The sequence below is a fragment of the Oncorhynchus gorbuscha genome, linkage group LG01 (assembly GCF_021184085.1).
Source record: "Oncorhynchus gorbuscha isolate QuinsamMale2020 ecotype Even-year linkage group LG01, OgorEven_v1.0, whole genome shotgun sequence".
In the NCBI taxonomy this organism is placed as follows: Eukaryota; Metazoa; Chordata; class Actinopteri; order Salmoniformes; family Salmonidae; genus Oncorhynchus; species Oncorhynchus gorbuscha.
In genome coordinates this window covers 91,671,534-91,699,410 of record NC_060173.1, presented here as the reverse complement: position 1 = coordinate 91,699,410, position 27,877 = coordinate 91,671,534, and the positions used below count along the sequence as shown (strand labels likewise).

Here is a 27,877-nt window from a genome sequence, read left to right as displayed (position 1 = left end):
TAAATATTGGTAATGCAGTATTATGGTCCTTCTCATTTCCTTAGCTCAGAGCTGCGAGTGAGCTGCTAGGTTGGATAATGGAGAGAGCTGGAGAGGAGGATGCAGGAGACTGAACTAACAGCCGTGAAATGAGAGTGTGAAGAAGGAGAGAGGAAGGAATGGGGCCTAGCTCTCCAGGGCCCACTAATGGATCCCCGGGCTAAATTAATGTGTTCTGCTGGAGCTGAGTGACTCAGCTGGGCTTTCAGAGTGTTGGCCACTAGGGGCGTGCTGGAACACTGGGAGGCGATTTGAAGCCTAATCTAGCCAATATAACCCTCCCAAAACCTCCAGTGCCCAATGTTCTCATCCTCTCTCTTTCTATCCTGATGTATCCTCTCTGTCTAGTAGTTCAGTGCCCCCCCGCCGCCCCCCCAGTCTGCAGCTCAAAAGCATCTCTATCCCTCACTCTCTCTTTCTAAGGGCTGGTGTTGAATGCTAAAGCCTGCTGTTACCAGCATAAAAACACAATAACAACCCACCCCAACTCACCCTAAATATGCCATCATCCACCACCTGCAGCCAACCATCCTGACCTTACCCAAGAACCCCCCCACTTCACTCCACTCCCGCCCAAACTGTCCCAAAACAAAGCCCCCCCTGGCCCCCACATGGCCCCAGTAATCCCCAGGGATTCTCCCTAATGGGACCTTTTGTTTCCCTAACATAGATTTAATGTTCTATAAAAGCATTGTATGTTTAATAACCATGGTTACAGCAGGGAGGGAGGTCTTAATGGAGAGTGGGTAGAGGGGTATGGGGTCAGATTGACTCCCCCAACTCACCCGCCTCTAGTATCTGGACCCATTAACAGCGGTGATGGGGTAGTATGGGTTAGAGAGGGTTGAGAGCAGGAGGACGGGAAGAGAGAGGTGTAAACGGTGCTGACAAATCAGTCCTGATGAATGAGTTTACCTTGGGCAGGGAAGAGGGGTAAACGCGCTGCTATGAATTACAAACACACAGAGAAAAGGGAAAGAGGGAGTGAGAGACGGGCAGTAGAGAGAGCGACACAAAGAAAAGGAAGGGACAGAGAGAGTGGAGTAAAGAGAGAGGGATAGAAACACAGAAGAGCGAGAGAGAGAGAGAGAGAGAGAGAGACATGAACAGAAAGGGACAGAGAGAGAGAGAGACACATAGAAAGGGATATGGTGGGAGAGAATGAACAGTTGGGAGACAGGGAGAGAATTGAAAGAGGAGAAAGACAAAAACATGTGGGTTTGAAGAGGAGAGAAGCTGCCCTCTGCCTGCCTAACCATCTGTGATGTTCATACAAATCCACATTGACACTAAGAGCTGAGAGACAGAGACGATGTATAATGTATTTAACATGGGGAAAAGCTGTGGTGAAATTAAAAGATCGAGAAGACGAGAAAGGGATGGAGGCCTTCCATTTGTTCATGTAAGTGTGGAAAGGCTGCTTCATTTTGTATTCTCCCAGGGCTGGGGCTTGGTAGGAGGGGTGGTTAGCACCCAGTCAACCCCTCATACTCTGACAGCAGAGAAAACGAGATGGAAGGAAGGAGAAAGAAGCCCTCCCTGTAGACTCAGATCACCCGAGGGTTGAAGGGGGTGTTGGGGCCGGGCAGCGCTCTGCAGTGTGTGAAAGGCGCTGAAGTGATGCGAGAAGGAGAGAGAGAGGGTCTGTTTGAAAGCACAGGGGCAGCTAAAGACTTTTATCCTCCTGCACTTTCTTCTGAGGAGGAATCCCTCAGACGCTGGGCCGTGTGATCTCAGGCCCGGCCCCTAAGCCCTGGGTGGACCTGGGTATCAGCTGCATTACATTAGGTGTCAGAAGTGGGATCTGCTAACCAAAACGCATCAGTCCACTGGGGTCTGTGTGTGTCTCTGACAGTTCCTCTCTCTCTTTTCTCAGCTGCCCCAAGTTCAGAGTCGAGTGATCATCTCCACAGATACAGGCTGCTGTGACATAAATACAGTACATGCATAGGCTAGTCAGTAGTATACTCCAGTCACTGGTAGACATGATACTGCCGTGGTTCTTTTCGTCCTCTGACTTGTTTTACATGTGAAGCCTGGTTCTAATGTTTAATTATTTAAATGTAAAACCCTGTCAAAATGTCATTGGAGAGGTTTTGGTCCATTTTGACTTATTTTGTATATGTTCTGTCACTCCTTCTACCTCAACCCTCCCTCTCTGAATTCTCTCTCTCTGCCCACTCCTCTCCTCTCTCTCCCTCCACCAGAGAGTAACGTCACAGTGTCTTTGTCCAGTAACTCGTCAGAGGTCCAGGAGGGGGACGTGGTCCAGCTGACCTGCTCCATCCACTCCACCACGGGTCCTCTCTCTGTGGCCTGGCAGTGGAGTGAGAAGCAGGGCTCCACCTCTCCCCAGGACCTGGTCTCCGTAGACCGCGACGGGACCGTCCGACCAGGCCCTGGGTACCGTGAGCGCTCCAGCTACGGGGAGATCCGGGTAGAGAGGGTACGGGAGGACATCTATACGCTGTCCCTATACAACGCCCTGCCTGGGGACGAGGGGCTGTACCGGTGCACGGCCACAGAGTGGGTGGAAGCCGGGACTGAGCCAGAGCAGAGCTGGGAAATAATAGGAGAGAAATCAGCCACCAAGACCATTACTGTTAAGACTGTGGGTGAGTTTGTGTGTAGAAGGGAATTCTTGTTTGTTTGTTTTGTTTTTTTAACCTTTATTTAACTAGGCAAGTCAGTTAAAACTTCTTGACGCTACCCATCCCGGTACCAGGATAATTGTCATCAGCAACCGCTGAATAGCATAGCGCCACAGTCAAATAATATTACTAAAAAATATTCATATTCATGAAATCAAAAGTGCAATATTGCAAAACACAGCTTAGCCTTTTGTTAATCCACCTGTCGTCCTCAGATTTTGAAATTATGCTTTAAAGCGAAAGCAATCCAAGCGTTTGTGTAAGTTTATCGATAACATAACATTATGTACACTAAGCATTAAGTAGCTAGGTCACGAAAGTCAGAAAAGCGATCAAAAAAATAGTTTGATCTTCAGATGTTTTCACTCACAAGACTCCCAGTTACACAACACATGTTCCTTTTGTTCCATAAAGATGATATTTATACCCAAAATACCGACATTTGTTTGTCCCGTTATGTTCAGAAATCCACAGGAGAGAGCGGTCACGACAACGCAGAAGTATATTCCAAATAGTTTCCATAATGTCCACAGAAACATGTCAAACGTTTTTTATAATCAATCAAGTTGTTTTTAAAATATATATTCGCTAATATATCAACCGAGTGTGTAGCTTTTTCATTAACAGCGGTAGAAACAATGGCTGCTTTACTCAGTTGCGCAAAACTCACTCTGAGAGCCCCCACCTATCCACTTACATACTGTGATCCTTCACGCATTTTTCAAAATAAAAGCCTGAAACTATGTCTAAAGACTGTTGACACCTTAGGGAAGCCATAGAAAACGGAATCTGGTTGATATCCCTTTAAATGGAGGATAGGCATGCATAGGAACAGCGAGGTTTCAAAATAAGTGGCACTTCCTGATTGGATTTTCCTCAGGCTTTCGCCTGCATTATCAGTTCTGTTATAATCACAGACAATATTTTTACAGTTTTGGAAACTTTAGTGTTTTCTATCCTAATCTGACTATTATATGCATATTCTATTTTCTGGGGCTGAGAAATAGGCAGTTTCAAATGGGTACGTTTTTTAGCCAAATATGAAAATATTGCCCCCTACACAAAAAAAGGTTAAGAACACATTCTTATTTTCAATGACAGCCTATGAACAGTGGGTTAACTACCTGTTCAGGGGCAGAATGACAGATTTGTACCTTGTCAGCTCGGGGATTTGAACTTGCAGCCTTTCAGGTTCCTAGTCCAACGCTCGAACCACTAGGCTACCTTGCTGCCCAATGACTCAGGAAGACATATATATCAGGAAGATATCTATATATCACACACACAGAACCCTGACACACACACACACAGAGCATATAAAGGGAAAGGGGATACCTAGTTAGTTGTACAACTGAAATGTGTCTTCTGCATTTAACCCAACCCCTCTGAATCAGAGAGGTGCGGGGGGCTGCCTTAATCGACATACACGCCATCGGCGTCCGGGGATCAGTGTGTTAACTGCCTTGCTCAGGGGCAGAACGACACATTTTTACCTTGTCAGCTCGGACACACATACAGTATACATATCAAGGTCATCTCTGTCACGACAAGCTGTAATCTTAAGCAACAGGCGAACACACACATATACACACACATCAAGGTCATCTCTGTCACGACAAGTTGTAAGCTTAAGCAACAGCCAAACACACACACATACACGCACATTAGGGTCATCGCTGGCATTTCTTTAGATTTTCTCTAGAGTGAGCACCCAAATACACACGTCCAGTCCTTCCGGGCCTAGATAGTTGGTAAGCGTGTGCGGGGGATCTCAGGAGCACAAAGAGGGCAGTCATTTTCCTACCTGTTGTAAGATATTGTGATGAATAGCTCACTGAGAGGCTGGAAAATAAAGCATGCTTTATTCATGTAGAGCCAGGGGGTGTGTGTCACTACAACACACACACACCATTCTGACTTCAGATATAGTTTTTATTTTTCATGATATTATGGACAGAACACACACAATCTTGACTTGAGACACACCCGCACTATTTGCGTACACACAGATGATCTAGAATTATTAAAATGAAAATGTGTTTAGCAGTGGGCAGGCTTTCCTCTGTCAGTGAGTTAAGCTGAACATCACTGGTACAGACTGACTGAGAGAGGCAGTGGAGCGGTGCACTGACTGAGGCGCTGGGGGAACCAAGGGCTCGGCACACACACACACACACACACACACACACACACACACACACACACACACACACACACACACACACACACACACACACACACACACACACACACACACACACACACACACACACACACACACACACACACACACACACACACACACAGAAGGGATTAGTCCCTGCAGCAGAGTATTGTGGTGCTGTGGAGGGAGAGAATATATGTCAGTTTTTTAATTGGCCATTTGTTGTGTTGTAGTAAAAACGGATGAATTATAGGTAACTGACAAAATAAAGGAAACACCAACATAAAATGCCTTTATAGGGCATTGGGCCACCATGAGCCAGAACGGCTTCAATGTGCCTTGGCATAGATTCTACAAGTGTCTGGAACTATATTAAAGGGATGTGACACCATTTTTCCATGAGATATTCCATCATTTTGTGTTTTGTTGATGGCCACCGCTCCAGAATCGCCCATAAGTGTTCAACTGGGTTGAGATCTGGTGACTGAGACACACTAAGCTCCTTTGAGACCCCTCTTTCAAAGTCACTGAGATCTCTTCTTCTAGCCATGGTAGCCAAAATAATGGGCAACTGGGCATTTTTATACATCACCCTAAGCATGATGGGATGTTAAAAACTTAATATACTCAGGAACCACACCTGTGTGGAAGCACCGGCTTTCAATATACTTTGCATCCCTCATTTACTCAAGTGTTTCCATTATTTTGGCAGTTACCTGTATGTAGATTGTGTAGATGTTTATTTTGTTATTGTTCCTACACGTTGTTTTAGTTTTATTTGTGCATACAGTATGCCTGTCTCAAATCAAATTTTATTTGTCACATACACATGGTTAGCAGATGTTAATGCGAGTGTAGTGAAATGCTTGTTCTTCTAGTTCCGACAATGCATTAATAACCAACAAGTAATCTAACTAACAATTCCAAAACTACTGTCTTATACACAGTGTAAGGGGATAAAGAATATGTACATAAAGATATATGAATGAGTGATGGTACAGAGCAGCATAGGCAAGATACAGTAGATGGTATCGAATACAGTATATACATATGAGATGAGTATGTAAACAAAGTGGCATAGTTAAAGTGGCTAGTGATACATGTATTACGTAAGGATGCAGTAGATGATATAGAGTACAGTATATACGTATGCATATGAGATGAATAATGTAGGGTATGTAACATTATATTAGGTAGCATTATTTATAGTGGCTAGTGATATATTTTACATCATTTCCCATCAATTCCCATTATTAAAGTGGCTGGAGTTGAGTCAGTGTCAGTGTGTTGGCAGCAGCCACTCAATGTTAGTGGTGGCTGTTTAACAGTCTGATGGCCTTGAGATAGAAGCTGTTTTTCAGTCTCTCGGTCCCAGCTTTGATGCACCTGTACTGACCTCGCCTTCTGGATGATAGCGGGGTGAACAGGCAGTGGCTCGGGTGGTTGTTGTCCTTGATGATCTTTATGGCCTTCCTGTAACATCGGGTGGTGTAGGTGTCCTGGAGGGCAGGTAGTTTGCCCCCGGTGATGCGTTGTGCAGACCTCACTACCCTCTGGAGAGCCTTACGGTTGTGGGCGGAGCAGTTGCCGTACCAGGCGGTGATACAGCCCACCAGGATGCTCTCGATTGTGCATCTGTAGAAGTTTGTGAGTGCTTTTGGTGACAAGCCGAATTTCTTCAGCCTCCTGAGGTTGAAGAGGCGCTGCTGCGCCTTCTTCACGATGCTGTCTGTGTGAGTGGACCAATTCAGTTTGTCTGTGATGTGTATGCCAAGGAACTTAAAACTTACTACCCTCTCCACTACTGTTCCATCGATGTGGATAGGGGGGTGTTCCCTCTGCTGTTTCCTGAAGTCCACAATCATCTCCTTAGTTTTGTTGACGTTGAGTGTGAGGTTATTTTCCTGACACCACACTCCGAGGGCCCTCACCTCCTCCCTGTAGGCCGTCTCGTCGTTGTTGGTAATGACGCCTACCACTGTTGTGTCGTCCGCAAACTTGATGATTGAGATGGAGGCGTGCGTGGCCACGCAGTCGTGGGTGAACAGGGAGTAAAGGAGAGGGCTCAGAACGCACCCTTGTGGGGGGTCTCTGTGTTTACAGTATGTGTGTCAGTTTCCCTGTGTGTGTCTGTATCACGTATTTGTGCCTCTGCGCGCGTCCTTGTGTCTTCAAGATGTGTAGCATCTGCTTGCCTCAGTCTCTACTGAAGTCTCCTCTGAAGAGCAGTGACAGTCAGCCACGGTATAAATAGGCCTGCACTCTTTTCTTCTGTTCATCCTCTCCTCTATTCTCTCCTCCTTTAATCTGTTTCTCCTTCTGTTCTTCCATTCCCTTTTTTCACAATGCGTCTTTTTCCAAATTGGCTGTCTGGCCCTTGGGGATTAGTGATAGTGTCCTCTGGGGTTTGACAGAGAGGTGATGCGTTGCCATGGTGAAAGTGTTCATTAGGGGATCCTGGTAGCTGATTGGCTGAAGAGTGCCCAGGAGTAATTGGGTTGGCAGGTCTGTGATGACAAGCCCAGGTCCTTAGACCTAACAAACACATACATAAGCAAACATGCACACACATGATGGGCATACACTTACAATCGACTCACAATGACACATACATAGGAAAGGGCATATTAAGGTAATATAATAGGAAAGGAATTATCAGTGTGAACTTCTCTCCCATCACAGAGGCCGACAGTGATGGAGATGGATGGAAGAAGACAGAGAGAGGGAGGGAAGGGCTGAACGAGAGATAGAAGGAGAGGAGAGTTATTGTCTAATGTAGAATTATGGACTGTGGCTGCTGTCCCAGCAGTAGCCAACAGTCTGGACATAAAACCATCGATTACACACCCTGAAGGACACAATAGACAACTCACTGCCAGGAGAGAGGGATGAGGAGAGGAGGGAGAGCGCAAGGGAGGAGGGAGAGATGACAAGTGAATAATAGGGAAATCTGCACAGTCTCATAGACATGAATTATCAGATCTTGTAAAAATCAGAAAGTGGTCTCACTCACTCACCGCCTCTCTCTCTCTCTCTCTCTCTCTCTCTCTCCTCTCTCTCTCTTGCTCTCTCTTTCTCCCTCTCTGAAATACATGTACAGTGGGGCAATAAAGTATTTAATCAGCCACCAATTGTGCAAGTTCTCCCACTTAAAAAGATGAGGCCTGTAATTTTCATCATAGGTACACTTCAACTATGACAGACAAAATAAAAATAAAAAATCCAGAAAAACACATTGTAGGATTTTTTATGAATTTATTTGAATTTACACTGTTGCTGGTATTTTGGCCCATTCCTCCATGCAGATCTCCTCTAGAGCAGTGATGTTTTGGGGCTGTTGCTGGGCAACACAGACTTTTAACTCCCTCCAAAGATTTTCTATGGGGTTGAGATCTGGAGACTGGCTAGGCCACTCCAGGACCTTGAAATGCTTCTTACGAAGCCATTCCTTCGTTGCCCGGGCGGTGTGTTTGGGATCATTGTCATGCTGAAAGACCCAGCCACGTTTCATCTTCAATCCCTTGCTGATGGTAGGCTTTGTTACTTTGGTCCCAGCTCTCTGCAGGTCATTCACTAGGTCCCCCCGTGTGGTTCTGGGATTTTTGCTCACCGTTCTTGTGATCATTTTGACCCATCATTTTGAGATCTTGCATGGAGTCCCAGATTGAGGGAGATTATCAGTGGTCTTGTATGTCTTCCATTTCCTAATAATTGCTCCCACAGTTGATTTCTTCAAACCAAGCTGCTTACCTATTGCAGATTCCAGTCTTCCCAGCCTGGTGCAGGTCTACAATTGTGTTTCTGGTGTCCTTTGACAGCTCTTTGGTCTTGGCCATAGTGGAGTTTAGAGTGACTGTTTGAGGTTGTGGACTGGTGTCTTTTATACTGATAAGTTCAAACAGGTGCCATTAATACAGGTAATGAGTGGAGGACAGAGGAGCCTCTTAAAGAAGAAGTTACAGGTCTATGAGAGCCAGAAATCTTGCTTGTTTGTAGGTGACCAAATACTTATTTTCCACCATAATTTGCAAATAAATTTATTAAAAATACTACAATGTGGTTTTCTGGATATTTTTCTGATTTTGTCTGTCATAGTTGACGTGTACCTATGATGAAAATTACAGGCCTCATCTTTTTAAGTGGGAGAACTTGCACAATTGGTGGCTGACTAAATACTTTTTTGCCCCACTGTATATGGGGACAGTAAGATACTGAAATGGGTTGATATCAGTAAGAATCACAGACTAGAATGGAAGATGTTACGGAGGGATATCTGCGTGAACTGTGGAGTGAAGTGTACTGTACCAGGGAATCTCCCCTCCCCCTCTTTCTCAACTCTCTAAGTGGTGTAGTGTAGGTCTATGTTGGCCCTATTAACTGGACCAGGGTGACTTATCTTAATGAGAAAGGTTTGGATTGGCTAGAGAAAGAAGCAGGTCGAGTATCAGCTCTTAGAGCAAATCTCTCCCTGGAGCCTTCTTTGGTGTCGCATCACCATTAGTTCTAAACTCTGCTATCTCACACCGTTACAAACTCACTCACTCACTCACTTCGATGAGACACGCATACATTCACTGCCGCCCGGGCAGTCATGATAAATTGATCTGTGCTCCATTGGCACAGGGCTCTAGAACTAAGCCCCGGTGCACCCTGGGTAAATGTGTGCTAATCTCAGCAGGAGAGTCCTCCCCTGTTCAACCACTGGTGACCATTAACCTTATTAGTGTTGCATGGTATACTGACTCCTCACTACTTTTTCGATACTAGAACATGAAATGTGTCTCACGTCGTCTACTGAGAGAGGATCAAGTCTGTCTATTAGCGCAGCCCATGTCTCCTTATATTGTGAGATCACCGTTTCCTGCTCCGGATCCACTTACTGGTGGCCAGCTCTAGCCTGTCCTGAGGAACCACTACACTCCCTGGGAGTCTGGGCTGTATCACCACTTCTGCTGCACAAGCAGAGTCTCAAACAGACCATGTGTGTGAATGACATCATGGGGCTTAAAGAGACACATAAAATAAGAGATTGCTTTCTTCTATACAAATGTTGTTGATCAGTACAATGAAGTAAGTCCCAAATGGAAGGGAAATAGATTGTTTTTCACCTGTAGCCCAATGAAATCAGCTAAAACCAGGTCAATAACTCAATTTGAATAACTCCTATTGAATATGCATTCACCTGTATTGTGAATAGGCCTAGGCTAGACCTTGATTTACCATTCAAATAAATTATTACTATTATGTTGTTATGTAGTAAGATGGGTAAACAACTAAGTCAAATGTATTGTATAATTTATTAATTAAAGCATACATTCAACAACTGCCTCACCTAAAGCCCATTATTGTGGGAAGCTGCTATAGACCAAGTGCTAACAGTCAGTATCTGGAAAATATGTATGAAATACTTGATAATGTATGTGTTATCAACAGAGAAGTATATTTTCTGGGCGGTTTAAATATTGACTGGCTATCATCATTCTGCCCACTCAGGAAAATACTTCTAACTGTAACCAGTGCCAGTAACCATTAACCTGGATCCGGTTGTCAGTCAACCTACCAGGGTAGTTACAAACAGTACATTAAATCATCAACATGTATTGATCACATTTTTACTAACGCTGCAGATATTTGCTTTACAGCAGTTTCCAAATCCATAGGATGTAGTGATCACAATATAATCTAGGAAAACCAAAGTTCCAAAGGCTGGGCCTACTATAGTGTATAAGAGGTCATACAAGAAGTTTTGTAGTAATTCATATGTTGATGATGTAAAGAATATTTGCTGGTTTGCGGTGTGTAATGAGGAGCAACCAGATGCTGGACTTGACACATTTATGAAACTACTTATTCCAGTTACTAATAAGCACGTACCCATTTAAGAAAATGACTGTAAAAACTGTTAAATCCCCTTGGCTTGATAAGGAACTTAAAATTGTATGGTTGAGAAGGATGAGGAAAAAGGTATGGCAATTAAGTCTGGCAGCCCAACTAATTGGCAAATGTACTGCAAGTTAAGAAATCATGTGACTAAACTAAATAAAAATAAAACTACATTATGATATAAAGAATGATATTAAAAAAGCTTTGGGGCACCTTAAATTTAAATTTGGGAAAAAAGCCAACTCGGCTCCTTCATTTATTGAATCAGATGGCTCATTCATCACAAAGCCCACTGATATTGCAAGCTACTTTAATTACTTTTTCATTGGCAAGAAAAGCAAACTTAGGGATGACATGCCAGAAACAAACGCTGACACTACACATCCAAGTATATCAGACTAAATTATGAAAGACAAGAATTGTACTTTTGAATTCCGTAAAGTCCGTGTGGATTAAAAAATTGTCTGTCAACAATGACAAGCCACCAGGGTCTGACAATCTAGATGGAAAATTACTGACGATAATAGCAGATGATATTGCCACTCCTATTTGCCACATCTTCAATTTAAGCCTACTAGAGAGTGTGTGCCCTCAGGCCTGGAGGGAAGTCATTCTGCTACACAAGAATAGTAAAGCCCCCTTTACTGGTTCAAATAGCCGACCAATCAGCCTGTTACCAACCCCTTAGTAAACATCTGGGAAAAAATGTGTTTGACATGATACAATGCTATTTTACAGTAAAACAAATTGACAACAGAATTTCAGAACGCTTATAGGGAAGGATACTCAACAAGCAAAGCACTTACACAAATGTCTGATGATTGGCTGAGAGAAATTGATGATAACCTGATTTGTGGGGGCAGTCTTGTTAGACTTCAGTGCAGCTTTTGACATTATCGATCATAGTCTGCTGCTGGAAAAAAACAATGTGTTATGGCTTCACACCCCCTGCTATAATATGGATAAAGAGTTACTTGTCTAACAGAACACGGAGGGTGTTCTTTAATGGAAGCCTATCAAATATAATCCAGTTAAAATCAGGAATTCCCCAGGGTAGCTGTTTAGGCCCCTTGCTTTTTCCATTTTTACTAACGACATGCCACTGACTAAGTAAAGCCAGAGTTTCTATGAATGCGGATGACTCAACACTATACACGTTAGCTACTACAGCGACTGAAATGACGGCAACACTCAACAAAGAGCTGCAGTTAATTTCAGAGTGGGTGGCAAGGAATAAGTTAGCCCTAAATATTTCTAAAACTAAAAGCATTGTATTTGGAACAAAACACTCACTAAACCCTAAACCTCAAATAAATCTTGTGGAAATTGAGCAAGTTGAGATGACTAAACAGCTTGGGGTAACTAGATTGTAAACTATCATGGTCAAAACATATTGATGCAGTAGTAGCTAAGATGGGGAGAAGTCTGTCTATAATAAAGCGATTCTCTGCTGCCTTAACAAGGCAGGTCGTACAGGCCTTAGTTTTGTCGCACCTTAAACTGTTCAGTCGTGTGATCAGGTGCCACAAAAAAAGGATGGATGTACACAGAGAGCTAATATTAATAATATGCATGTCAATCTCTCATGGCTGAAAGTGGAGGAGAGATTGACTTCATCACTACTTTTATTTATGAGAGGTATTGACAAGTTGAATGCACCAAGCTGTCTGTCTAAACTACTGGCACACAGCTCAGACACCCATGCATACCCCCACAAGACATGCCACAAGAGGTCTCTTCATAGGCCCCAAATCCAGAACAGACTATGAGAGGCACACAGTACTACATAGAGTCATGACTACATGGAACTCTATTCAACATCAAGTAACTGATGCAAGCAAGTAACTGATGCAAGCAAGTAACTGATGCAAACTGATGCAATTTTTCCAACAATTGTTCAGACAGATTATTTCACTTATAATTCACTGTATCACAATTCCAGTGGGTCAGACCTTTACATGCACTAAGTTGACTGTGCCTTTAAACATCTTGGAAAATTCCAAAAAATGATGTCACGGCTTTAGAAGCTTCTGATAGGCTAATTGACATCAGTAGAGTCAATTGGAGGTGTACCTGTGGATGTATTTCAAGGCCGAACTTCAAACTAAGTGCCTCTTTGCTTGACATCATGGGAAAATCTAAAGAAATCAGCCAAGACCTCATAAAAAAATTGCACACCTCCACAAGTCTGGTTCAGCCTTGGGAGCAATTTCCAAATGCCTGAAGGTACCACATTCGTCTGTACAAACAATACTACGCAAGTATAAACACCACTGTTCCAAAACCACAATAAAAAAGCCAGACTACGGTTTTCAACTGCACACAGGGACAAAGATTGTTCTTTTTGGAAAAATGTGCTCTGGTTTGATGAAACAAAAATAGAAATGTTTGGCCATAATGACCATCGTTACGTTTGGAGGAATAAGGGGGAGGCTTGCAAGCTGAAGAATAGCATCCCAACCGTGAAGCACGGGGGTGGCAGCATCATGTTGTGGGGGTGTATTTCTGCAGGAGGGACTGGTGCACTTCACAAAATAGATGGCATCATGAGGATGGAAAATGATGTGGATAAATTGAAGCAACAATCTCAAGACATCAGTCAGGAAGTTAAAGCTCGTCGTAAATGGGTCTTCCAAATGGACAATGACCCCAAACAAACCTGACTTCGTTACACCAACTCTGTCAGGAGGAATGGGCCAAAATTCTCCCCAAATATTGTGAGAAGCTTGTGGAAGGCTACCTGAAACGTTTGACCCAAGTTAAATCATTTTAAAGGCAATGCTACCAAATACTAATTGAGTGTATGTAAACTTCTGACCCACTGGGAATGTGATGAAAGAAAGAAAAGCTGAAATAAATGACTCTCTACCATTAGTCTGACATTTCACATTCTTAAAATACAGTGGTGATCCTAACTGACCTAAAAAGGGGAATATTTACTAGGATTAAATGTCAGGAATTGTTAAAAACTGAGTTTATACATGGATTTAGTACTGTGTATATGTGGTAGTGGTGGAGTTGGGGCACAGTGTGTTGTGAATGTATTGTAATGTTTTAAAATTGTATAAACTGCCCTAATTTAGCTGAACCCCAGGAAGAGTAGCTGCTGCTTCTGTCTGGATCAAGTGCCATTCTGTGACTTTGGCTTAATACGCCTTCTTTTTTTGCCATGGTATTGAGTATCATGATACTAAACCTGGTATCAGTATCGAAGTCAATATTCTGGTATCGTGACACTAAGCCTTATACGTTATATAATCTATAGATACAGTATACAACCTCTCCATACGCTTGTGTTTCAGAGGACAGTGAACGGATTCTAACAGCTAACTTGTTGATGGAAGGCAATTTATTAAACTCTCACTGAATGCCACTAGGTCTTGCAATCCCTACTCCTTCCCTTCCCCTTTGTCTGTGTATTGAAGCAGAGGGTTGCTCCCTTCAGTCTGTCACCACCATGGCTTCTGTCATGCTGGCTGACCTGCCACACTGCTTACCTCTCCAATCCTTTCACATACAGAGGGGCAAAAAAGTATTTAGTCAGCCACCAATTGTGCAGGTGCTCCCACTTAAAAAGATGAGATAGGCCTGTAATTTCCATCATAGGTACACTTCAACTATGACAGACAAAATTAGAAGAAAAAATGCAGGATTTTAGGATTTTTAATGAATTTATTTGCAAATTATGGTGGAAAATAAGTATAAGTACAGGCCTTTCATCTTTTTAAGTGGGAGATTGGTGGCTGACTAAATACTTTTTTGCCCCACTGTACTTCAAGTGCCTAAGGAATAGCAGATAGGAAACAGCAGCTAGGAAATAGGAGTTATGGAATAGAAACTAGGGTAAAGGAATTAGGGAAGAGGAACTAGTAATCCAATTTAGGGAATAAGAGCTATGGGTCGGTTTGGAATTTAGCCTTACTATCCAACATTAACACATCATTTCCTGTCTCCCCAGAATCCTCCTTCGTGGTGTCGGCGTCGTCACGGACGCCTAGTGTGACCTTTGGCGACTCGTTTGATCTCCAGTGCCTGGTCAAGCCCCGCCATAACCCTCGTGTGCCCGCTTCCGTCACCTGGCGCTTCATGCCCTCCAGCTCGGGTTCTGCCGGCGAGGGTGGTGAGGGTGGCGCAGTGGGCGAGTTCCGAGACCTGGTGACATTTACCCGAGAGGGCACGCTGCAGTGGGGCGAGCAGCTGCTGGGCCAGGGCACCCGCACCACCGTGGACCGTTCCCATGCCAACACCAACTTCAGGTTGTCTGTGACGCGAGCTGGGCGTAGGGAGGCGGGGACATATCAGTGCTCTGCCCTCCTCTGGAGGAGGAACTACGACAACACCTGGAGCAAAGTGGCCAACAGGACGTCCAACCTGCTAGGGATCAGCGTGTTACAGCCAGGTGGGAGACACACACACGCCTTGAGCCATGTGGCCAACCAACCACACTTCTGGACATTAATTAACACACAAAAAAGAGACACACACAGAATGACTGCGGTAGGCCTGAGGTCGTGGAATGTTTAGAGACGAACATATGCTGCACAGGTTTTCTCCTCCCTGTCATCCTTTGTTCTGTGAGAGTCCTGTACAGTCTGAGTGAGTCCTCTATTAGCATTGTGTGTTCTGCCCATTAGGTATGTGGTGCCACGGACCTATAGGTGTTAGTCTTTCTCTGCTCTCGCTCTCTCGCTCTGCTCTAATTGCTCTCTCTCTCTCTCTGCTCTAATTGCTCTCTCTCTCTCTCTCTGCTCTAATTGCTCTCTCTCTCTCTCTCTGCTCTAATTGCTCTCTCTCTCTCTCTGCTCTAATTGCTCTCTCTCTCTCTCTCTGCTCTAATTGCTCTCGATCTCTTTTGACGGACTAATTGTGTGTGTGTGTGAGAGAGAGTGTTTGCATGCGTGTTTCTGGGCATGTGTAGCACTGGGCAGGGCGGAAACTCCTAATGGAGCAGTGTAATGTCCCCACTAGAGGTAGTGATCAGAGAGGAAAATAATAGGTGGAAAAAAGAGAGAGGGACTGAGAAAGAGGGGGGGGGGGGAATCGAAAGAGGTCTTTGAACTCTTTCCCTCATCAACAATTGTCTAACTACACCCCATGGCATCACGTGCTGCTGCAATAATAGGCTTTTATTCGCTCACACCGACACACACTGTATACCGTTCCTTTGGGATCCCTCATTGTCGACTATGATTTCCCTCCAGGGGTCAGGGTTGTGGTGTGGGTCTGGCTGGCTGGCCGTAGGTCTGGAGATGGCTGGATAGGCTAATCCATGACCTGGTGATCTTGTCGCAGGGATGGCTGTTACACACACACACACACTGAACAACCCACTGATGACGTTGAGGCAGAGTTTGTGTGTAGTGGAGGTTAATGTCAGTGCTTGTGTTCCTGGGTTCCCAGGTTGTTTATGTAGTCTCTCTGTGAGGAGACTGAATGACATTACTGTCACTCTGGTCTTGAGCTGAGCTGAGGAGTGTTTCTGTTTGTGCAATGTGCACTACCTCATTAAAGTGTGTGGGTGTGCCCTCTGTTGCTCTCTGTTTTCCTTCACCATCTACACACACACACACACACTGAGTCTTGTACAGCTAACCTTGTGGGCACACACAATTCAGTCCCATTCAAACTCTTATTTACCCTAACACATACTCTTACCCTAACCTTAACCCAAAAACCGAACCCTAACCCTAAAAATAACCCTCTGCTCCTAAACCTAATTATAACACTGATTCTAACCTTAACCCTAAACCCTCTAGAAATAGCATTTGACCTTGTGGGGTTCAACAAAATGTCCCCAGTTGGCCAAATTTTTGTTTGTTTACTATTCTTGTGGGGACTTCTGGTCCACACACACAGGAAGCTCCTGCTTAATGGGAATGGCTTTAGGAAAGCACTGGAGGCAAGCCCTACACTGGTGGTGCTTCTTTTATCCTGCCTGTGAGGCTGTAAGTGGGAGGATCAGCCTGGGGTTATACCACTTTACTGTCACTGAGACTGGCTGTGTGGAGTTATACCACTCTACTGTCACTGAGACTGGCTGTGTGGGGTTATACCACTTTACTGTCACTGAGACAGGCTGTGTGGAGTTATACCACTTTACTGTCACTGAGACTGGCTGTGTGGAGTTATACCACTCTACTGTCACTGAGACTGGCTGTGTGGGGTTATACCACTCTACTGTCACTGAGACTGGCTGTGTGGAGTTATACCACTCTACTGTCACTGAGACTGGCTGTGTGGGGTTATACCACTCTACTGTCACTGAGACTGGCTGTGTGGAGTTATACCACTCTACTGTCACTGAGACTGGCTGTGTGGAGTTATACCACTCTACTGTCACTGAGACTGGCTGTGTGGGGTTATACCACTTTACTGTCACTGAGACTGGCTGTGTGGGGTTATACCACTCTACTGTCACTGAGACTGGCTGTGTGGAGTTATACCACTCTACTGTCACTGAGACTGGCTGTGTGGGGTTATACCACTCTACTGTCACTGAGACTGGCTGTGTGGAGTTATACCACTCTACTGTCACTGAGACTGGCTGTGTGGGGTTATACCACTCTACTGTCACTGAGACTGGCTGTGTGGGGTTATACCACTCTACTGTCACTGAGACTGGCTGTGTGGAGTTATACCACTCTACTGTCACTGAGACTGGCTGTGTGGGGTTATACCACTCTACTGTCACTGAGACTGGCTGTGTGGAGTTATACCACTCTACTGTCACTGAGACTGGCTGTGTGGGGTTATACCACTCTACTGTCACTGAGACTGGCTGTGTGGGGTTATACCACTCTACTGTCACTGAGACTGGCTGTGTGGAGTTATACCACTCTACTGTCACTGAGACTGGCTGTGTGGGGTTATACCACTCTACTGTCACTGAGACTGGCTGTGTGGAGTTATACCACTTTACTGTCACTGAGACTGGCTGTGTGGGGTTATACCACTCTACTGTCACTGAGACTGGCTGTGTGGAGTTATACCACTTTACTGTCACTGAGACTGGCTATGTGGAGTTATACCACTTTATTGTCACTGAGACTGGCTGTGTGTGTGACTGATGTGTCAAGGTGAGGCTGATTACAACTCAGCAGGGAGATGAGCTCAGTGACTGATCAATAAGCCAGCCATTAGAATATAGTCAACTGTACAGGGTTTCTCTCTCTGTCCCACTCCCTCTCTCACACACACACACACACAGCAACCTCAGACCATGTACACACACACACACACACACACACACACACACACACACACACACACACACACACACACACACACACACACACACACACACACACACACACACACACACACACACACACACACACACACACACACACACACACACACACACACACACACACACGTCTGTGCTCTGAAGCAGCTCAGGGACAGACAGTGTTCTGACCTTAGCCACTCAAGCTGAACACAGTCTCACCAGACCCTTCAGGAGCCATTTGGCAATCGATTTATCATCCTGCACGCTTGTTTAGTTTCCCTGATGTGCAGTTTACTGTCTTTACCCCTAGTGAAGAGGACCAATGACACGCGCACACACATTTAGAAAATCAATGGAGCTCTCTTTCACTCTCTTCTGGCTCCGCACTGTCTCCATGACGACATGATCATTTACCTTGGAAAAGCTATAAGTTACTGTGACAATGTGATCGGTTACATTGGCATGAGTTACCATGGCGAAGTAATCAATTATGGTGGCTATATTCCATGTATAGTCCATGTATAGGCTTGGGCTCACAGGAGTATTTGATTGGCTGTGAGGTGGACTAAACCAACTCCCCCATTGGCTCCTCCATACTTTCTGTTGTTTTAGTCAAATCCTGTTTTCCTCCTGAACTAGGCCTGACACACATACACCACACACACACACACACACACACACACACACACACACACACACACACACACACACACACACACACACACACACACACACACACACACACACACACACACACACACACACACACACACACACACACACACACACACACACACACGCGTCACATGGCTCCATTTAGAGCCGTGATTCATCTGTCAGAATGTAGGCCGTCTCTTCTGCTTTCCCCTAGCTGTTTTCTTAAATGTTAACCACTCTTCGCTAAATGAGAGGCTGACATTTGCCGTTTCCACTTTCTCTCTCAAAGAAGCAGAAACGTGCGGAACAGGAGAGTGGGGGTAATGAGGTGTGAGCAGAGCTGGAGCATCACACAGCATCTGACCAAATACATTATTGAGAGACTTTAAATCATGCTTCCAGAGGTGCCTGTACACTGACCCACCAGCCTGCTCAATATGTATGAGCTTCCTCACATGTGTGCGCGTGCGTGCGTGCGAGCGAGCGAGGCTGACTGCTATGGTTGGGCGGTATTCAGATTTCATACCGTTTCTGTGCCATAGGGTGTTATGCGGTATTACCGAATGTGCACACAAGGGGCGCTATTGGACGGATGCACAAACCATTTTAGGCAACAGAGATCTTGATCCAGGAGGGGATTGAATGTCTCTGCTGTAACCAAGAAGCTTGACATCCAGCCAGTTAGTAAACCAAATGCATAGCTGGAGATAATTTATTTCACACATCTTAGATTTCTTATAGATATAAGCCCCAGCATCAGATGAAGCCCCAGCATAGCACCAGCATAACCCTATCACCAGACCCAGCATAGCCCCAGGCTCAGCATAACCCCTGCACCAGACCCAGCATAGCCCCAGCTCCCGACAGCCCTACAGAGCCCCAGCTCCCTACAGCCCTACAGAGCCCCAGCTCCCTACAGCCCTACAGAGCCCCAGCTCCCTACAGCCCTACAGAGCCCCAGCTCCCTACAGCCCTACAGAGCCCCAGCTCCCTACAGCCCTACAGAGCCCCAGCTCCCTACAGCCCTACAGAGCCCCAGCTCCCTACAGCCCTACAGAGCCCCAGCTCCCTACAGCCCTACAGAGCCCCAGCTCCCTACAGCCCTACAGAGCCCCAGCTCCCTACAGCCCTACAGAGCCCCAGCTCCCTACAGCCCTACAGAGCCCCAGCCCCCTACAGCCCTACAGAGCCCCAGCCCCAGCTCGCTACAGGCCTACATAACCCCAGCTCACCTACAGCCCTACAGAACCCCAGCTCACCTACAGCCCTACAGAGCCCCAGCTCCCTACAGAGTCCCAGCACCCGACAACCCTACAGAGCCCCAGCACCCGACAACCCTACAGAGCCCCAGCACCCGACAGCCCTACAGAGCCCCAGCACCCGACAGCCCTACAGAGCCCCAGCACCAGCCCCAGCTCACCTACAGCCCTACAGATCCCCAGCTCACCTACAGCCCTACAGAGCCCCAGCTCCCTACAGAGCCCCAGCACCCGGCAACCCTACAGAGCCCCAGCACCCGACAGCCCTACAGAGCCCCAGCACCCGACAGCCCTACAGAGCCCCAGCTCCCTACAGCCCTACAGAGCCCCAGCTCCCTACAGCCCTACAGAACCCCAGCCCCAGCTCGCTACAGGCCTACATAACCCCAGCTCGCTACAGCCATACAGAGCCCCAGCTCACCTACAGCCCTACAGAACCCCAGGCCCAGCTCGCTACAGGCCTACATAACCCCAGCTCCCTACAGCCCTACAGCGCCCCAGCTCCCTACAGCTCCCTACAGCCCTATAGAGCCCCAGCTCCCTACAGCCCTACAGAACCCCAGCCCCAGCTCCCTACAGCCCTACAGAGCCCCAGCTCCCTACAGCTCCCTACAGCCCTATAGAGCCCCAGCTCCCTACAGCCCTACAGAACCCCAGCCCCAGCTCGCTACAGCCCTACTAAACCCCAGCTCGCTACAGCCATACAGAGCCCCAGCTCACCTACAGCCCTACAGAGCCCCAGCACCAGCCCCAGCTCACCTACAGCCCTACAGAGCCCCAGCTCACCTACAGCCCTACAGAGCCCCAGCCCACCTACAGCCCTACAGAGCCCCAGCTTACCTACAGCCCTACAGAGCCCCAGCTCACCTACAGCCCTACAGAGCCCCAGCTCACCTACAGCCCTACAGAGCCCCAGCTCACCTACAGCCCTACAGAGCCCCAGCTCACCTACAGCCCTACAGAGCCCCAGCTCACCTACAGCCCTACAGAGCCCCAGCTCACCTACAGCCCTACAGAGCCCCAGCTCACCTACAGCCCTACAGAGCCCCAGCTCACCTACAGCCCTACAGAGCCCCAGCTCACCCCAGCTCACCTACAGCCCTACAGAGCTCCAGCACCAGCCCCCAACCTCAACTACAGCCCTACAGAGCCCCAGCTCACCTACAGCCCTACAGAGCCCCAGCTCAACTACAGCCCCACAGAGCCCTAGCTCACCTACAGCCCTACAGAGCACCAGCACCATCCCCAGTTCCCTACAGCCGTACAGAGCTCCAGCACCAGCCCCAGTTCCCTACATCCCTACAGAGCACCAACCCCAGCTCGCTACAGCCCTACAAAACCCCAGCTCGCTACAGCCCTACAAAACCCCAGCTCGCTACAGCCCTACAAAACCCCAGCTCGCTACAGCCCTACAAAACCCCAGCTCGCTACAGCCCTACAAAACCCCAGCTCGCTACAGCCCTACAAAACCCCAGCTCGCTACAGCCCTACAAAACCCCAGCTCGCTACAGCCCTACAGAGCCCCAGCACCAGCCCCAGCTCACCTAAAGCCCTACAGAGCCCCAGCTTACCTACAGCCCTACAGAGCCCCAGCTCACCTACAGCCTAGTTCCCTACAGAGCCCCAGCTCACCTACAGCCCTACAGAGCCCCAGCACCAGCTCACCTACAGCCCTACAGAGCCCCAGCTCACCTACAGCCCTACAGAGCCCCAGCTCACCTACAGCCCCAGCTCATCTACAGCCCTACAGAGCCCCAGCTCACCTACAGCCCTACAGAGCCCCAGCTTACCTACAGCCCTACAGAGCCCCAGCTCACCGACAGCCCTACAGAGCCCCAGCACCAGCTCACCTACAGCCCTACAGAGCCCCAGCACCAGCTCACCTACAGCCCTACAGAGCCCCAGCACCAGCTCACCTACAGCCCTACAGAGCCCCAGCACCAGCTCACCTACAGCCCTACAGAGCCCCAGCTCACCTACAGCCCTACAGAGCCCCAGCTCACCTACAGCCCTTCAGAGCCCCAGCTCACCGACAGCCCTACAGAGCCCCAGCACCAGCTCACCTACAGCCCTACAGAGCCCCAGCACCAGCTCACCTACAGCCCTACAGAGCCCCAGCTCACCTACAGCCCTACAGAGCCCCAGCTCACCTACAGCCCTTCAGAGCCCCAGCTCACCTACAGCCCTACAGAGCCCCAGCTCACCTACAGCCCTACAGAGCCCCAGCTCACCTACAGCCCTACAGAGCCCCAGCTCACCTACAGCCCTACAGAGCCCCAGCTCACCTACAGCCCTACAGAGCCCCAGCTCACCTACAGCCCTACAGAGCCCCAGCTCACCTACAGCCCTACAGAGCCCCAGCTCACCTACAGCCCTACAGAGCCCCAGCTCACCTACAGCCCTACAGAGCCCCAGCCCCAGCTCACCTACAGCCCTACAGAGCCCCAGCTTACCTACAGCCTTACAGAGCCCCAGCTTACCTACAGCCCTACAGAGCCCCAGCTTACCTACAGCCCTACAGAGCCCCAGCTCACCGACAGCCCTACAGAGCCCCAGCACCAGCTCACCTACAGCCCTACAGAGCCCCAGCTCACCTACAGCCCTACAGAGCCCCAGCACACCTACAGCCCTACAGAGCCCCAGCTCACCTACAGCCCTACAGAGCCCCAGCTCACCTACAGCCCTACAGAGCCCCAGCTCACCTACAGCCCTACAGAGCCCCAGCTCACCTACAGCCCTACAGAGCCCCAGCTCACCTACAGCCCTACAGAGCCCCAGCTCACCTACAGCCCTACAGAGCCCCAGCTCACCTACAGCCCTACAGAGCCCCAGCTCACCTACAGCCCTACAGAGCCCCAGCTCACCTACAGCCCTACAGAGCCCCAGCTCACCTACAGCCCTACAGAGCCCCAGCTCACCTACAGCCCTACAGAGCCCCAGCTCACCTACAGCCCTACAGAGCCCCAGCTCACCTACAGCCCTACAGAGCCCCAGCTCACCTACAGCCCTACAGAGCCCCAGCTCACCTACAGCCCTACAGAGCCCCAGCTCACCTACAGCCCTACAGAGCCCCAGCTCACCTACAGCCCTACAGAGCCCCAGCTCACCTACAGCCCTACAGAGCCCCAGCTCACCTACAGCCCTACAGAGCCCCAGCTCACCGACAGCCCTACAGAGCCCCAGCTCACCTACAGCCCTACAGAGCCCCAGCTCACCTACAGCCCTACAGAGCCCCAGCTCACCTACAGCCCTACAGAGCCCCAGCTCACCTACAGCCCTACAGAGCCCCAGCTCACCTACAGCCCTACAGAGCCCCAGCACCAGCTCACCTACAGCCCTACAGAGCCCCAGCTTACCTACAGCCCTACAGAGCACCAGCTCACCGACAGCCCTACAGAGCCCCAGCACCAGCCCCCAGCTCACCTACAGCCCTACAGAGCCCCAGCTCACCTACAGCCCTACAGAGCCCCAGCTCACCTACAGCCCTACAGAGCCCCAGCTCACCTACAGCCCTACAGAGCCCCAGCTCACCTACAGCCCTACAGAGCCCCAGCTTACCTACAGCCCTACAGAGCACCAGCTCACCGACAGCCCTACAGAGCCCCAGCACCAGCCCCCAGCTCACCTACAGCCCTACAGAGCCCCAGCTCACCTACAGCTCTACAGAGCCCCAGCTCACCTACAGCCCTACAGAGCCCCAGCTCACCTACAGCCTAGTTCCCTACAGAGCCCCAGCACCAGCCCCAGTTCCCTAAAGCCATACAGAGCACCAGTCCCAGTTACCTTCAGAGCCCCAGCACCAGTCCCAGTTACCTTCAGAGCCCCAGCACCAGTCCCAGCTCCCTACAGCCCTACAGAGCACCAGCCCCCTAAAGCCCTACAGAGCACCAGCCCCTAAAGCCCTACAGAGCACCAGCCCCTAAAGCCCTACAGAGCACCAGCCCCCTAAAGCCCTACAGAGCACCAGCCCCTAAAGCCCTACAGAGCACCAGCCCCTAAAGCCCTACAGAGCACCAGCCCCTAAAGCCCTACAGAGCACCAGCCCCTAAAGCCCTACAGAGCACCAGCCCCCTAAAGCCCTACAGAGCACCAGCCCCCTAAAGCCCTACAGAGCACCAGCCCCTAAAGCCCTACAGAGCACCAGCCCCCTAAAGCCCTACAGAGCACCAGCCCCCTAAAGCCCCAGAGCACCAGCCCCTAAAGCCCTACAGAGCACCAGCCCCTAAAGCCCTACAGAGCACCAGCCCCTAAAGCCCTACAGAGCCCACCAGCACCAGCCCCTAAAGCCCTACAGAGCACCAGCCCCTAAAGCCCTACAGAGCACCAGCCCCTAAAGCCCTACAGAGCACCAGCCCCTAAAGCCCTACAGAGCACCAGCCCCCCCAGAGCAAGCCCTACAGAGCACCAGCCCTACAGAGCACCAGCCCCTAAAGCCCTACAGAGCACCAGCCCCCTAAAGCCCTACAGAGCACCAGCCCCCTAAAGCCCTACAGAGCACCAGCCCCCTAAAGCCCTACAGAGCACCAGCCCCTAAAGCCCTACAGAGCACCAGCCCCCTAAAGCCCTACAGAGCACCAGCCCCCTAAAGCCCTACAGAGCACCAGCCCCCTAAAGCCCTACAGAGCACCAGCCCCTAAAGCCCTACAGAGCACCAGCCCCTAAAGCCCTACAGAGCACCAGCCCCTAAAGCCCTACAGAGCACCAGCCCCCTAAAGCCCTACAGAGCACCAGCCCCTAAAGCCCTACAGAGCACCAGCCCCTAAAGCCCTACAGAGCACCAGCCCCCTAAAGCCCTACAGAGCACCAGCCCCTAAAGCCCTACAGAGCACCAGCCCCCTAAAGCCCTACAGAGCACCAGCCCCTAAAGCCCTACAGAGCACCAGCCCCTAAAGCCCTACAGAGCACCAGCCCCCTAAAGCCCTACAGAGCACCAGCCCCCTAAAGCCCTACAGAGCACCAGCCCCTAAAGCCCTACAGAGCACCAGCCCCCTAAAGCCCTACAGAGCACCAGCCCCTAAAGCCCTACAGAGCACCAGCCCCCTAAAGCCCTACAGAGCACCAGCCCCTAAAGCCCTACAGAGCACCAGCACCCCCTAAAGCCCTACAGAGCACCAGCCCCCTAAAGCCCTACAGAGCACCAGCCCCTAAAGCCCTACAGAGCACCAGCCCCTAAAGCCCTACAGAGCACCAGCTAAACAGAGCACCAGCCCCCTAAAGCCCTACAGAGCACCAGCCCCCTAAAGCCCTACAGAGCACCAGCCCCCTAAAGCCCTACAGAGCACCAGCCCCTAAAGCCCTACAGAGCACCAGCCCCTAAAGCCCTACAGAGCACCAGCCCCCTAAAGCCCTACAGAGCACCAGCCCCCTAAAGCCCTACAGAGCACCAGCCCCCTAAAGCCCTACAGAGCACCAGCCCCTAAAGCCCTACAGAGCACCAGCCCCTAAAGCCCTACAGAGCACCAGCCCCTAAAGCCCTACAGAGCACCAGCCCCTAAAGCCCTACAGAGCACCAGCCCCTAAAGCCCTACAGAGCACCAGCCCCTAAAGCCCTACAGAGCACCAGCCCCTAAAGCCCTACAGAGCACCAGCCCCTAAAGCCCTACAGAGCACCAGCCCCCTAAAGCCCTACAGAGCACCAGCCCCCTAAAGCCCTACAGAGCACCAGCCCCTAAAGCCCTACAGAGCACCAGCCCCCTAAAGCCCTACAGAGCACCAGCCCCCTAAAGCCCTACAGAGCACCAGCCCCTAAAGCCCTACAGAGCACCAGCCCCCTACAGAGCACCAAAGCCCTACAGAGCACCAGCCCCTAAAGCCCTACAGAGCACCAGCCCCTAAAGCCCTACAGAGCACCAGCCCCTAAAGCCCTACAGAGCACCAGCCCCTAAAGCCCTACAGAGCACCAGCCCCTAAAGCCAGAGCTAGCCCCAGAGCACCAGCCCCCTAAAGCCCTACAGAGCACCAGCCCCCTAAAGCCCTACAGAGCACCAGCCCCTAAAGCCCTACAGAGCACCAGCCCCCTAAAGCCCTACAGAGCACCAGCCCCTAAAGCCCTACAGAGCACCAGCCCCTAAAGCCCTACAGAGCACCAGCCCCCTAAAGCCCTACAGAGCACCAGCCCCTAAAGCCCTACAGAGCACCAGCCCCTAAAGCCCTACAGAGCACCAGCCCCCTAAAGCCCTACAGAGCACCAGCCCCCTAAAGCCCTACAGAGCACCAGCCCCTAAAGCCCTACAGAGCACCAGCCCCCTAAAGCCCTACAGAGCACCAGCCCCCTAAAGCCCTACAGAGCACCAGCCCCCTAAAGCCCTACAGAGCACCAGCCCCTAAAGCCCTACAGAGCACCAGCCCCTAAAGCCCTACAGAGCACCAGCCCCTAAAGCCCTACAGAGCACCAGCCCCTAAAGCCCTACAGAGCAGAGCACCAGCCCCTAAAGCCCTACAGAGCACCAGCCCCCTAAAGCCCTACAGAGCACCAGCCCCCTAAAGCCCTACAGAGCACCAGCCCCCTAAAGCCCTACAGAGCACCAGCCCCTAAAGCCCTACAGAGCACCAGCCCCTAAAGCCCTACAGAGCACCAGCCCCCTAAAGCCCTACAGAGCACCAGCCCCCTAAAGCCCTACAGAGCACCAGCCCCTAAAGCCCTACAGAGCACCAGCCCCTAAAGCCCTACAGAGCACCAGCCCCTAAAGCCCTACAGAGCACCAGCCCCTAAAGCCCTACAGAGCACCAGCCCCTAAAGCCCTACAGAGCACCAGCCCCCCCTAAAGCCCCCCCTACAGAGCACCAGCCCCTAAAGCCCTACAGCACCAGCCCCTAAAGCCCTACAGAGCACCAGCCCCCTAAAGCCCTACAGAGCACCAGCCCCCTAAAGCCCTACAGAGCACCAGCCCCCTAAAGCCCTACAGAGCACCAGCCCCCTAAAGCCCTACAGAGCACCAGCCCCTAAAGCCCCACAGAGCAGCCCCCTAAAGCCCCCAGAGCACCAGCCCCTAAAGCCCCACAGAGCACCAGCCCCTAAAGCCCCACAGAGCACCAGCCCCTAAAGCCCCACAGAGCACCAGCCCCTAAAGCCCAGAGCACAGAGCACCAGCCCCCTAAAGCCCTACAGAGCACCAGCCCCTAAAGCCCCACAGAGCACCAGCCCCCTAAAGCCCTACAGAGCACCAGCCCCTAAAGCCCCACAGAGCACCAGCCCCTAAAGCCCCACAGAGCACCAGCCCCTAAAGCCCTACAGAGCACCAGCCCCTAAAGCCCCACAGAGCACCAGCCCCCTAAAGCCCTACAGAGCACCAGCCCCTAAAGCCCTACAGAGCACCAGCCCCCTAAAGCCCCACAGAGCACCAGCCCCCTAAAGCCCCACAGAGCACCAGCCCCTAAAGCCCCACAGAGCACCAGCCCCCTAAAGCCCCTACAGAGCACCAGCCCCCTAAAGCCCTACAGAGCACCAGCCCCCTAAAGCCCTACAGAGCACCAGCCCCCTAAAGCCCTACAGAGCACCAGCCCCCTAAAGCCCTACAGAGCACCAGCCCCAACCTCAGCTCCTCTGGTAGGTTTGTTCTGGTCTTCTTCTCCAGGAACATAAAGAGCTTTTCTGCTGCAGAAGGAGAAAGAGCGTCTGTTCTCCTATGTCCTCTCTTTGGAAACTGAGATGCCTTGAACACATCGTCTGAAATTAACCCCTAGATTAGAGGCTACCAACACACACACACACACACACACACACACAAACTCCTGGATTCTGTCCCTGTGCATGAGTGTAATTATTTTATATTGGAACATGCTTCTATATAGTCTGACACACGGCTCACAGCACAAGGAGGAATACTATATTCCTCCTGATTGCATTTTTTCTTTGTCTCTCTGTAAAACATAATAAGAGCAGACACATGTTCAGTCCTGCACATCACCAGGGAAGCTTCAGTCTCATCACTACACAATCTAATACCAGGTCCTCATAACTCTCCCGTACCACACACACCATTATGCTGATTCTCCG

General features: G+C 49.7%; 1 protein-coding gene across 2 annotated transcripts in view; it reads left to right on the top strand.

Annotated features, from left to right (window-relative positions):
* The window catches only part of LOC124045869 (immunoglobulin superfamily member 3-like), a 132,875-nt gene that overhangs the window by 72,748 nt on the left and 32,250 nt on the right, over nucleotides 1-27,877 (top strand). For both annotated transcript variants that reach the window (XM_046365638.1, XM_046365630.1), the window contains exons 5-6: nucleotides 2,247-2,654; nucleotides 14,696-15,136. In XM_046365638.1, coding sequence (XP_046221594.1) covers nucleotides 2,247-2,654; nucleotides 14,696-15,136 — 849 coding nt within the window. The remainder of the gene's footprint in view (nucleotides 1-2,246; nucleotides 2,655-14,695; nucleotides 15,137-27,877) is intronic.